This window comes from Acromyrmex echinatior, chromosome 6 (assembly GCF_024713525.1).
Source record: "Acromyrmex echinatior isolate Ae372 chromosome 6, ASM2471352v2, whole genome shotgun sequence".
Lineage (NCBI taxonomy): Eukaryota > Metazoa > Arthropoda > Insecta > Hymenoptera > Formicidae > Acromyrmex > Acromyrmex echinatior.
The window spans coordinates 6,829,380-6,843,964 of NC_141857.1; the positions used below are offsets into that span (position 1 = coordinate 6,829,380).

Here is a 14,585-nt window from a genome sequence, read left to right on the forward strand (position 1 = left end):
TCATCCAATTAGGATCGCGCGCTTTGGGATCATGGATATTTCATATGCAATGTGTCGAGATTTTTTACATCAACGACAGCAGTCAGTTTGCATTAATTTACTTGCAAATTTGGCGACGCGAGATGCAACTTAGCTTGCACTTTATAACGCACGTATTGTCGTTCGGTCATCGATGAATAGCATCCGCAAACGATATCGCAACATTCGCAACGACATCTTCGAACCCGCTAATTATATTCACGACGCAACTGTAATATAAATCGTAATTGATGCAAGCGGTAGTTTTTATTGGTTCGAAATAGTTGTATTAAAATATTTTGTAATGTGTATGAAATATATAAAAAATTCAAGAAACATGTAAATATACTTATCTTAAAGATATTATATTACATGTATTTTTTAATAGATGTTAAAATTATGGAAAAAATTACATTTTTTAAATTATATTTGAAAATAATATAAAGTTTGATGGTATGTAGATGTTTTTCAAAAATAATTAAGATAAAATGAGAAAATTTTTATTTAAACTATAAAATAGTTGTTAAATATAAATATTGACTTTAATTGAACTGTTTCGTTATATGTATATACTTAATTCATTTTTACAAAAAATATAAATTTCCAACTTCAGTCATTTTTTTGTGTAAATTTATACATCTGATATATCCTTAAATACGAAAAATTATAATTATGAGATATGCATCGACTTCAAAGATACTGCATTTTTTTAAGTAAAATGTAATCCCAATAATAAAGCAGTTAAATAAATTAACCATTTTAACCAATTAATAATAAACTTTTAGAATTGAAAACAGATGATGTATTTTTAACGGAAGTGTTTGACATATCCGCTTGTGCGCTTATTATTATTACATTTTTATGGAAAATAATCAATAATCTGTATCGTTCTATGTAATGCACAATGCGTAATTTTTCATGGTCGACTTCTTGATATTATATATTGACATTGTCAGCCAGATTCTCCACGCGCGTCATGTCAGACGAATTCGACCGTTACAACCACAAAATTGGCGTCTGGGCAGAAACTAAGGGACGTAAAGGTGAAACGAAATCACTTACCAGCAAAGCTTTCCGGCCACCTGTCCGGGATTGCCGGGAACAAGTCCTTTAGATACCTCCAATTGCACCTGCCACGTTTTCCTTAATCGCTGGATTCTGCAAGGTTTTTGTACCGCATTGTGGTAAAGAAGAAGGAACGTATAGTATTATCCAGATTTTTTCGCTGTGAAATGAGATAAATTGTTTTTTGTTTTTTGTTCTTGAAATATTGTTATAAAGAAAGTGAAATGAATGTAGTTTACACATTATAGCCATATTAATTTGTGATGATATAATGTACACTAACATATTGTTGCATTCATAGAAAAGCGACATAATTAGTAACTTTTCAATATTGCAAACACTGCAATCCTAATATAGGGTTGTATAAATTTCATTCTTATCAAAGTTGTAACTTTTCCATAAGCAATTTATTAACAAATGTATCATTCTTTCAACAAAAAATGCATTTATGTTTTAGAGGATAAGTTTCCTATTATTATCTCAAAAATACCAACTTTTTAATTGTATCACTTTTCTATCAAAGCGACCATATATGTATGAGACTGACATTTGTCGAATATTTTAATCATACTCTTAAAAAAAAGATTACATTTCACACAACTCAAAATTAGCAAAATCTTCAGTAGAGCATATAAAATTCTTTTTATGTTCTGAAACGTTTTAATTAGGATAGTAACTTTACTTTTACTATAAAATAATTTTCATAAAGATATATATATATATATAATGTAAGGATATGATAATTGAGAAAGAAAAAAATGATAATTTTTTTATATAGATAGATCTTTTTTTAATAAACAATTGGGTCACAATTCACTTATGTTAATTAGTTAGTTTTTTAGACTCTCTTATAGTTACAGTTTTTTTTATATATAATTATACATTATATAATATTGTCGTTACACATATATAATTTTAGTCGTGGAGTATCGACTGAAAGTGAGGCATGATTCACAGGTGGCCTCCTGTTCTATCTTTTTCTTTCATCTTTCATTCTGCAGGACGTACTCTCATGCATATATCATACTCACGCACACGCACACACAAATATCGGGAATTGTCGACTTGATCCGTGATTTCTAATTTTTATACTCTATTACGGGAGACACTTTTCAAATGTCTGTCACAATTTCTCGCTATCGCATATACATACATAATCTAATTATTATAGATAAGAAGTACACGCTAAGTTATGTTTACTGAGATCATACTAATACATCACAGGGTTACATAAACATTAGATTTTTCTCTCTTTGCTATTTTTTTTGAGTTTTCTCCACGACAGGCACCACACGTCGCGACTTTCTCAGATCTTATGAGATTCCAAGATTCTTAAGTCCTGTTTCTTTTTTTTTAATCCAACGGTGACACCGTATACTGTAGAGAACCCTCAATCACTAAGCTTTAATTTTGCAATATATCATTAGATGAAAAATAATTTTTTCACTAAGCTCGAAAATATTATCATGATCCTGCCACGTTTTCGAATAAAAACCTATTAGAAAAATGTTACACAATCTTACACAATCAGAGAAAAAGAGGCAACTCTTATATCGGTGGCAACTATACAAGTTCTATATGTAAAATTAATGTACAATTATTGCAACTAAATAAAATAGTTTATTCAGTATGTATGTGTATGTGTGTGTGTGTGTGTGTGTGTATGTATGTGTGTATTAATTCTACATAATACAAAATTTCTATAGTTGTCACTTACATAATTGCTATCGTTGCTATCACTGTTCTTCTCCGAGTGCGTCCATAGTGACATCGTCAGATTAAATTAACTTGCTTTTTGTTTTTAATGATTTGTTGTACTAATACCAAGATCGCGAGGTGCCGAATCTTTCACGAACATAATTAATGATAATTATTTTTCAATCCGACTACTATTTTGTAAATTTTTATAAAACTCTGGACTTTTTATTCCGCGCGGAAGAAAACGAAATATTGTAATCAATGCGTACGTTTAAATTTGATTTATCTGTTACACTTTTCGTCGCTTCTCTCCCACACGCTCATTATTACGAGCGGGCTTTGAAAAAATAGCTTGTAACCACCAGTCGTATTTTTGGATTATAATCTCAAAAAGGAAATGGAGAGCAGGAAAAAGAAGTATCAGGAGGAGCAAGATACGATAGGACATTTAACGAGGATCGCGTTAATGGGGTGTTAACAAACAAAAAGTCGTGTATGATAAACAGCTACCATTATAAAACTCAATTAATATACAATTAGATAGTACGCTCTAATATTTTATGCTTCAAATTCGTTGTCAACAAACAAAATAAACGCTCTTTTTACTATTTGCACTGGAATTTTTTTACATTTTGAAATGTTTAATTGTCGATCTCGATGATGCTTGTCAAAGAAAATGCATCTCTTCGTACCAATTACAAAAATAAAGTATTGCGAACTATATTGATTTCTTGTTAAATACTTGAAATTTCTTACATATAATTTTATTTCTTTTGAAATTATATATATATATATATATATATATATATATACATGACTAAAAAAAGAGTTAATGCCGTTGATGAATTTTTAACATAACGGAGATATATCAAAATCATTGATGTTTTTTAAGATTAGATTAAATTAAATTTTTATGTAAATGTAAGCTGTTACATTGTCTAAATAAATTGAAATGTGGAAATTTAAAGCATTGAGGTTGAAAAGCATTGTCTATAAATGAATATCTAAGAGAATATCGCGGTAAAATTGAGAAATCCAATTTTTAACCGAAAGTCATAAAAATATTAAAAAAAAACTTGATATTTTAATTCGCAATATAAAAAAAGAAATGAAAATGATGATATAAAAGAGGAAATCAAACCATGTTTTTTCCGTAAAAACTTTATGAGGATTACGTGTCTCTCGCATTATCTGCCGGAAACGAATGTGATATGGGAGGGAAAAAGGGAAGGGAAAAAGGAAAAAGGAGATGACAAATCTTCTGTTTTTTCTGTATTTAATAGGTAGAGAAGAAAAAATCACGGGATGATTTGGCATCGGCTGTACTTTCTTAAAATCGTACAGGAGATCAATGCTTAAACTTGGGTAACAAATTACAGCTAAATTATATATTTCTCTTCTTCCTTAAAGCTGGTCGCATTCTGATCACGGAATCGCAACCGCTCTTTTGCACTTTTCCTTTTCATGTTTTCGCAAGACCATGTCCGATTCGTGTTTGACAATTTCAAACAAAAACTCGTGAAACTTATTATAGAAATTTGAAGTCAATTCTCAATATCGCACGCATTTCAAGGACACAGCATCGAAATTGGCGCGATATCTGTCACAGAACTGTTTTTAAATAGTTTTTATACAATTTTAAAATTTCATCACTGGGCAATCACGAGTACTGAATTTCCATGGACGAGCTCAAACATCCCCTTCCATTAGATCCAATGAATACGCGCGATATACTCTGTTTTATATCTTAGAATCTAATCAGCTCTAATCCCTATGAAAATAACCTATATATAAACTTGCATGTATTTCTTAGCTTCTCTCTCTTTTTTTCCATAACGTGTTTGTGTAACGACATCGTTTAAACATTTTTCTACGAACGTTTCAGAAACAAACAATGAATATATTACATTAATTAATTTGGACACAAATCATATTACTCTTTATCTACAATCTAATTTTTATATTTTCCTTAGTATTACTTATTCTATATTCTAATACAGAAAATGATGTGACACATATTATAAAAAATAGCGACGAGAGTCACGAGTTTCTCTTTTCCTCTCTCTCTCTTTCCCCATCAAGCAACCTTCATATGTGACTCTCTATCTTATGCTTTCCCTCGTCTCACGTCCTTTCTTAATCGCTGTTACTATTCTCATAATCCTTGCGGTATTACAAAGCGATATGACAGACGAAGATATACGTGATGGAAAACGGCGTTACTCCCGTTTTTTATTTTTTCTTATTTTTTTTCTTTTTATTCATTTATTTCGTCTGCGCTCATGGCGGATAAAACTATATGAATGGCACAGCCAACGCGGACCTCGCGCCTCCTGTCAGAGTCTCTACCCTCTTCTTTCCCCGTTATTCCACACGGTAATGCAGTTTCTCACTTCCGTTTCTTACTGTCTCCCGTTGTGTACAAACGAGGTGGAAAAAGGCGACTATTCGAATAAGAAAGCTGAAGGATTTTTAGCTGCGTATCTGACCCGCGTTGCGAGCGATCTTCTCCGGCGGCTCTATCATGCTCTTTGTGGTACCGTTCAGGCTGCGCTTACGACTCTTCATATAGTCTGAAACAGACAACAAAGAAAACATATCTTTACATAATCGAGGTGACAGGTTCATTGAAGAAGATTAGAATCTAACTATACTGTATACTGTCGTTTCGAATAATATTTTAATTTCTAATTTCAAGTCGACTCACCAAAGAGTACAGTGAAGCATCGCGTTTTGGAAAGAATAATTTCGTTGAAGTATCAAAAAATTTATTTATATACAGATTTAAAAACAATAATGTTGAACTATCAAAATAATTATGTTAATGATAATGATGCAAAAAGTTTTAATTCTATCAATCAGTAAAAATTTAGCTACATACATCTGAAAATAAATTATTTTTAAATCTGTATATAATTAAATTTTTAGACACTTTAACTATTTTTAGATATTGAACATATTATAACAAATTTTTTCAATCGAAACACCAAATATTAAGAAGTATAATGATAACAAGCAATTATATGTATCTTTATTAATCTTCCTTTACAATCTAAATCTTTTTTTGGCATAAGCGAAGCACACAAATTTCTATCTCATTTTCTAATGAACAAAAATTTTAAATTTAAGTTAAATATTATTCGATAATAGAAATGTTGGCAAATAATATTAAATTTTTCCACATTTTTTTAAAAAACCTAAAATAGTAAAAACTTGGATTGGACGAGAAAGAGCCAAATTGCTTTTTATTAACTGGAGAATTAATAAAAAAAATTAACATGCACATAAAGTAAAAGAAAATTGGAATGTATCATATGTATGTAAGAGTTGAGAGAATTTTATAGAAAGGAATATTATTTATTATATATATATATATATATTATATTTATATATATATGTGTGTGTGTGTGTGTGTGGTTCTTTTAATTTATCTATATTTGTTAATTGTATTTATTTATTAACATATATTGCATCTGGAGTAAGTCAAAATATCTCGGAACGCATCTGGCGGACGGACAGCGTAAGCAATTCGCAGCTTATCTTCAGCTTCGATTTCTTATAATCGCATGCAATGCCACTTAACCTTATGCACAATCCGGCTTATTCCCGACTGCATGTATGCAAGCAAAATCTTTCCTCCGATAACCTTCGAAATATTATGTCGTACCGTACTCGCTAATTATATCGCGAGATAAGAGCGCGAGGTCAGGATTTTATTATGTTTATTGCACGTTTGAACGCAGTTGCAATTTTCAGACAAATATTTTCGTTACCACAAAACGAATATCATATTGGGCTCGTGACGAAATTTTGCGCGATTAAAAATATTTAAGAAATGGAAAAACGATCGAGTGCTCGAAAAATATGTAGAGTAGACACAATATTTGAATTTTTAAAATATATTTAAAAAATTCTATTTTCTACATATAATAAATAGTACATAAAAATTCATATAAGTCACTATATTTAACGAATTTCAAACAAAAATATGATCCTGAAAATATGAAAGAGCTTCAAAAAGAAGCTTATTGGACCGACTGGACGTGACTCATAAACGGATACACCCCAAAGATACAAAGGCACCCCTTTAGAGTACCATTTGGCAAAGTTTCCACGCGATGAAAATAGGTGCATCTGTCCAATTCTCTAGTCAACCTTCCCATACTTTTGTCGTTTGTCGAGCTACGTGATGAAAATTCTTAAAATTGCACGAGTATCTATGTTTCGTTCTTCTAACACTTCCCTTATTTAAAATCCTTATTAAAAATTCTTTTATTTATTATTTTAAATACTTCATGGATATATTTTATTGTAATATATTATAATCTAAACATTGCCAATCTCTGTCTCACAATTCTGATATGTATAAATTTTTTCTAATTATCGAGCAAACTTAAGAATGTCCATTACAATAAAAATCAAGATTCAAAAGTTGTCATAATAAGAATGCGAAACAATTCCGAAAGAGGATTTCGCAATTATTTTTCTGCGCGATGCTTTAAATATCTGGGACGAGATATGCGGGCGCTATCCTGATTTTAAATGCCGACCCTTTTGCAACGATCCGTCTGCCGCCCCTGGGGTTCGTAGAGACAGGGGCACGCGATTGCGTGCACAGCTGATGCCCCCCACGCGTGCAAACACTCGACGTACACGCGTCACGCGGAATACAAAGGGCTCGAAAAGGGAGCTAGTACGCTAGTGGGGGTCGGAAAGGGAGATGGGAGAAAGGACATGGGGGTGCACTCGAGGCCAGCAACCCCATATGGATTTCAACAGCTGACCGCGCGGCTCATTAATAAAGTACGTTGGAAATATCGTTCGGCGCCCCCATGGCTGTATTCGTAAAGCAAAATACGTTACGAACGCGTTACTTCCTCGAATGAATTAAGTGGCGCAGATAGGAAACCCAATCGGTTCTCATCCTTCTAGTCTACACGTGCGTACACGATGCCCCGGAAGTTGCGCACTTCCTTTCAGATAGCAAAAGACGAACTAAGAAAAATGACCGTTTCAATACCGAAGTTTTCATGAGTCATCAACGATTAATTAATCAATATTGATCTCGAATTAATATCGAATTTTTTCGAACACACTTTGGATTAATATTTAATCTTTTTATTCGAGAAAGTAAGACAAAGATAAAATAAGATTAAAAAAAAAAAGAAACGTTGATGCGTCACGAATGTAACGGTAGACGACGAATGTCTCTCCGCTGACTTGCAGTAAGGCGTAGTTTCGCTTTTTCACGCGAGTGTAGTAAAAATATAAACAAAGGCGTCGCGTGCTGGCGCAACGTGAAATGTGTTTACACGTGTGTACACGCGTGCGTGACACATGACGAGTCATGTCCAAAAATAGTTGCGTCGCGTGGGTGGTGTGCATGGCCGAATAATAAATGGAAGAAAAAAGAAGCAGAACTAGATTGGTTAAGTTTTTACTACTTCGACAAGATGCCTGTGTGGCAACAAACACGATGATGTAAAGAAATTGAAATTTCGTCCAAATATTCGAAATCACGTAGAAATAAATTTTTATGGCGAGGGAACGTCTTACTATTTCTTTTACGTCCAAATTCAATATTTGTATGATTACAATTTATTATACTAATTTATCAATCTAATGTTGATAATTAATTAATGTCCATTTCTATCAATATAGATCAACTTTATTTTCCCGGTTTTACTTTTTATCCTTCCTTAATTCATAGAACTATGTAGAAAATGATAAAGTAAATTAAACCAAGGTAAAAATTATAATCTATATCGTAGAAACAGACATGAAACAAATATAATAATTCCATTTTTACTTTTTTTTTTTAAGAAGTTGCAAATCTCTCATCATTAGATGCATATCTCTCGATCATTATGTCATTCAATTATGTATTGACTCAATCTCTCAATAATGATCTTCGTACAATCGATTAATCGTTATCAAAAAAATTTCCAAAGGACGGCGATTAAGTTCAAAATTAGCACTGCATATAATGATACACATCGCTCGCGTAAACATATATATATAATGTAACGTCAAAAAACAATATTTTGGTGCGAAAATGATAACATGATATGTATAGATGAATCATGTATGCAATTATGATTAACGATACGTTCCTTCCATTTTGAGTAGATCTTCTTGGAAATATTATTGCAAGTGTATTTTCGGCGCTTCTCCCGAATAGTGTGAAATATTTACTTTCAAAATAACATGAGACAGATTTATCAAACTTTATAATATTATTAGACACTAATTGTTTGGCGTTCCTCTACTTAAAATTCTACATATCGGTTTAGTTTTTCTTATAGTTCATCTAATAATTTATTTTTTTTGTAAAGTTAGTATCTCAAATAATCACTTAAATAAATTTTTTATTATATAATTCTGAGTACATCCCGAAGAGTTTTAGAGGTTCTTCCGAAAATTAAAAATAGTTCTGGCGAATTAAATAAAAGAAATAAACACTTAGAGTGCCAATTCCACACAAAACGAATTTATCTTAAAATTTCTAATGAAAAGATTTGACACACGACACAAATTTATTACGCCTATTCTGCCTTATTTTGTAGTGTTATTCCAAAATCAAATTTTGCGCAATTTACTGTTGACATAAACATCTAATGCAATATTATTGATTGTGTCATCGCTCGCGATGTAGACGTTCGAGCGTGATTCCGCTTAACCGTGAATAAAAAAGTTTTTATACTATCAAAGCCTCTCTTCAACGTTATCGCGGCACGCGATATATAGTTCCGATAATGCATACATGTTGCGTTTCGTTTGCAGAATTCGGTTTTATTGACACAGAAAACAGGAAAAAATGATCGTGCACTCTACATACAAAACGTTGAAGGTTATGTAGACTATTAGTAAATATTAAAGAATAGTGATAAGAAAACGTGAAAACTAGTTCAAATGAATATTTTGCGTCGTTTTGTTCATTGTTATGAGATACGATGTATTAAACGGAAAGAACGGTTTTACTAAAGTATTCAAAAATTTAGATCGATACAAATCCGTGTGTGTGTGAAAATAATTTTGTTAGACTATTAAAATAATTATGTAAGACTCACAAATTGATTGCTCTGAAATGTTAAAACTTTTTGCATCATTGCCTATTTTGCTTGAGCGCGATCATTTTGATAATTTAATAAAATTATTTTCCGATTCTGTATCTAATTAAATTTAAAAAAAATTCCAGCAAAATCGTTTTTTCCATGAATATAGAATATTGTGAAATAAGTAAAAAGTATTTCCAAACACACACAAAAGTTGATTAAAATTTTTATTTTACCATAAATTTGATTTTGCCGGCTGAAATATATATGTATATTCTTTTATCCGCATACGAGTGTCCAACAAAAAATAAAGTTGATAATATTTCGAAATAATAATTTACGAATAACGAAATGCAAACACAATTTGTTATTATCAGGCGCTGACGAATTACGACGACCTTCCAACGAATGAATTGGATTGACCTAGGCAATACGCTTCCTGCATAAATGCATCGAGCAAATTAGCCATGATAAATTCTGGTCAGGAACCAGTTATTTTGTGCAAAATTATTTTCATGATTCATACATACATTATAACTCTACGCAAATATGCAATGATTCACATCTTTTCACAGAGATTAAAATCTGCTTTTCAGAAATTTCTAACTATAAAATAAATTTCTACTGATGTAGATTAATCTTTAGTCTAACTTTCTCGTGAGTTTTTTAATGTCAATTTCTACCTATAAATGAACTTTAATTATTGATTCAGCGTACTCTTCGTCTTTTTCTAATATCTAGAATAAGAAGATGAAAAGTCAGTCGAATCGAGAAAAATTAAAATTAAATTATATTAGCAGAAACATATATATATAATTTCAATGTTTTCTACCAATATAGATTATAGCTTTAATCTTAATTAACTAATTTTTTATCCTTTTTTAATTCTAATAATTAAAACAGATAAAAAGTAAATTAAACTGAGATTAAAGTTATTCTTACATTGATAGATATGGATATTGGAATGACAAAAAAAAAAATTAATTAAACAGAGATTAAAATTAATCTACACCGATAGAAATAAACACAATTGAGAAAATTTCTCTCCTCATATCCTTATTCTACTGTCCCTGTTAATGTGTTTTAAGAAAAAAATTCACGTCTAACTATTTCTAAAATAATCCATGAATGTTCCTAAATCATAGAATTAATCCCTTTAACATACAAAAGCATTGAGCAAATGATCGACCTAAGCAAGCTGATAATTAACGCTGATATTTGGCAAGGACCAACGTGAAAGTAATAATCATTACCCTCTCGATTGTCTTGCGTTCATTGTGTATCGTACAATGTAAGTACAAACGAACTTCATTATACTCGAAGCAGCTGAAGCTTCTGTTTTGAAAGATATGCGAAAAATACTTATGCACGATGAGTTACGAGCAGATTAGAGGTGCGAAAAACGGAGATACGCCGGGCAATCGAGCAAAACATGCCGAGTTTCGTTGTAAATTGCAACTCGCGTGATTTCATCGGGATAATCTGTAACCGCTGATCAAGCGAATGTCGTCGCTGATAACGATAGCGTTAATTTTGTACACGGCGCGTGTGCGGGCCAAACAATTTCAAAAACAAACATCACCCGATTGCATTCATATCGTCATATATACACCTAACCGACGGAGATTCAAAGGCGAACGTACGCTTTGAGTTTTACAATTTTTATTAACTATTTTGTGTGTTATCTAAATCTTTTTTTTTGTCCCTCACAAAAGCTCCACACAACAGTGAAATCAAGGTGTCAAGTGGAACTGTGTATATATAACGTAAAATTTGTTGAAAATTGAATGAAAACATATACCATCGCTGAAATCATTAGAAAGTACTAGAAACAACGATTCTATTGTGCGTTATTCCGATTATTCAGCTTATTTAGCGGCGTAGAATGCGGCGGAAAGAATGATTTTGCAGAAATATCTAAAAATTTAATTTGACACGGATCTGAAAATAATTTACTTTGATGGTCCAATCAAATATTATTTTCATATCGGTATCTATCTTAATTTTAGATATTTTAGCAAAATTATCCCTTCTGTATAAATTTTCCAATTTTTCTTACAAGAAATCACATCAGCATTATGATTTATTGAATTCTTCACTAATCAATGGTTGTAATCAACGGTAAAATTAATTAAAGTAATCAGTGAAAACGTAATTAGTATCTAAAGGAAAATTTGGAATTTATATGTATAATATAAAGATTATACGGAAAGAATAGTTTTTGCTAAAGTATCTAAAAATTTAGCTAGATACAGATCTGAAAATAATTTTTTAGAAAATAATTATGTATACACTCAAGTTGCTTCTAGAATTTTCAAACTTTTAGTTGTATCACACATTATTTTCGAATCTATACATCTACCATTGTACATAACTTGAAAAGTAAAATCATTCTTTCCGCGGCTGGACGAAAGACTCCCAGTGCAAGACTCACCAGTGATAGTGGACTGTTTCCTCGCGGCAGAAGGTAGTACAGGAGTAGTCGGCTCTATCGCGCATCTCTTCCTCTTGGTATCCGGATTGAGGAGTTGACTGGGCGTCGTAGCCTCGCCGATCTCAGGCACTCGAGGCTCCTGCGGCGGTGTCCTCTCGGCCGACGGCGCCGGCGTGACGACCGTCTCCATTTGCTCCATGATCCTCGTGCTCGTCACCGTGGTCATGATCGCTGTCAACGAGGTCGCCGCAGTTGACGATGTCGTCGTCATCGACGATGCTGAGGTTGTCATGGACGTCGAGGACGATACGGTGGTTAAAGCGTCGTCGAAGCGCAATTTGCGCGGTGTCCCAGGCGCGTGTTTCCTGAGGAAGGGCATACCGCGCAGGGCGTAAGGCTCAGGCACGACGTCGTGCTCCGTGAGCGGTTCCCACTCGTAACGCGAATTCGATTTGAGAGGTGCACCCTTTTGGAAGTTAAATCCCCATCGATTGGCATCGAGCTGCGACTGAGCCCGCAATTCGCGCTTGGCGAGCGCCTGAGCCGCCGCGTGGTCCACCGGGCCGAAGAGATCGCGTCGCACGCGGGCGAGCGCGGCCCTGCTCGGCGCCGCTCGTCCGCCACCGCCACCGCCACCACCTCCGCCGCTCAGGTTCCTGCTTATTTCCGTCATCATCGCCGTTGGGTTCAGCACTCGTGCGCTCATATTTCGTCGCGCTCTATCGCCGCCACTACGCTCCACTACGCTCTCGCGGCGCTAGACAAGAGTGGCACAAAAGCGTGTTTGAGCGCGAAAAATCAGGATTCGAGATGAACGCGAACACAACGCGCACGCACGCTGCTTAATCTCTATTCTTTCTTCGTCCTTGCTTTCTCTCTTCTCACTCTCTTCCACTGCACTTCCCTGTCGCCTGCGATGGGAGAGAACAGAGAAGTGTGACACGCGCTTACGAGATAAGAGCTCGCGCTTCTTCTAGCATTGGCCGTGACGCAGGGATGACGATGACTCCTTCCAGGAACCGTGTCCGCGTCCCCGCTGCCTCCACCTCCGCCTCCGCCTCCACCGTCGTCGTGGGGAACGTTGTTGAAATAATCGCGGCTACGTACCGCGGAGAACAGGAACGCTGGCAACGCCGCGATCGGTGGCGCGACCCACCGAATTTCGAATAATGGCCGCGCTGCCGCCGCCGCCGCCGTCGTCGACGTACGTTGACCAGGGCACCGCTTCGGTGATTCGACGTGATCGTACCTCGACGACAACAATGATGACGACGATGATGATGATAACGACGATACTCGGCTCAATCCCTGTCCAGGAGATGGTCGTGGCTCATAAGACGACGCGTGCACCAGCGTGCACAACGAACAGCAGCCGCGCTTGGCAACACACAGGGGAGAGAGGGGGTAAGCACGGTTACTACGTGCCAGACAGAGATAGCGCGGCGGCGAAAACAAACTCCGCCTCGCTATCCGCGCGCGCGCGCGATTCCAACACAAGGCCGCCGTGGAGCAGCTCCTTCGCGCCAACAACAGTCAAAAGTGCACGATACAAACACTATCGATACCCGCGAAGATTCGCTCAAATTCACTCTCCTCGACCTCGAGGCTCGAGACTCGAGACTCGAGACGCATAAACGATTCCTCCTTTCGGCGTAGCCGTAGCCTCCAGAATGCGATCCGGCAACGTCGCACGGCCCCGCACTTGCGCGTGAGTATCCGAGCGACGGCGAGAGAGCGTGTTGCGACGTATCCCGCGCGAATTTCGTGGTCCGTGTGGCGATTGTCCGTGACGCGGTCGATCTCTCTCTCTCTCTCTCTGTCTCTTCTCCCTTCTTTCTCCTTCGTTTCTCTTTCACGTCTCGCGCTGCTCGCACTCACGCACGACGAGACACTGCCACGCACAAACGCCGAGACGCGATAACGCAGTCCGTGGTCTCGGGGTGAAGGAATTCCATAGAAAAAGCGATATTGCACACGGCCCGCAAGCAATATGTCGATTCGCGGTGGGGGAGTCACTCACCGAGTGCGTCGCCTAGTCGCCTTTGACACCGCGTAAATAAGCACGAAGAATCACACGCCTCACTCGCTTTCCCGCCAAACAAACGCCACTGTCAAGGCACACGCGCGCGTGGCCCACCCGGGGGGGTTAGCTTGGCTGGCTGGCTGGTTGGCTGACTGACTGGCTCTGGAAGAACGTGTGTGGATACGAGAGATACGATTGCGCAGTTACGTGACGTCGAATACACCGACGGTACAGATACGTGCGCGATATTACGGAGTTGCGCAAAGACACGTAGTTGTCATGAAAAGCGCTC

General features: G+C 35.8%; 1 protein-coding gene across 1 annotated transcript; it reads right to left on the reverse strand.

Moving 5' to 3' along the window:
- Positions 1 to 1,848: 1,848 nt before the first annotated feature.
- Positions 1,849 to 14,562, reverse strand: dap (cyclin-dependent kinase inhibitor dacapo). Its single transcript, XM_011069352.2, has 2 exons — positions 12,271 to 14,562; positions 1,849 to 5,354 (listed from the first exon to the last, which is right to left on the reverse strand). The coding sequence occupies exons 1-2, from the start codon at positions 12,974 to 12,976 to the stop codon at positions 5,254 to 5,256; spliced, it is 807 nt and encodes a 268-aa protein (XP_011067654.1). The 5' UTR covers positions 12,977 to 14,562; the 3' UTR covers positions 1,849 to 5,253.
- Between the last annotated feature and the right edge of the window lie 23 nt (positions 14,563 to 14,585).

Bases quoted from the DNA above. Each gene is read 5' to 3' on its own strand.
- dap (XM_011069352.2), bottom strand. From the start codon at position 12,976: ATGAGCGCACGAGTGCTGAACCCAACGGCGATGATGACGGAAATAAGC. The intron at 5,355-12,270 runs GTGAGTCTTGCA...TGTCTGTTTCAG, and splicing joins GAAACAGTCCACTATCACTG to ACTATATGAAGAGTCGTAAG.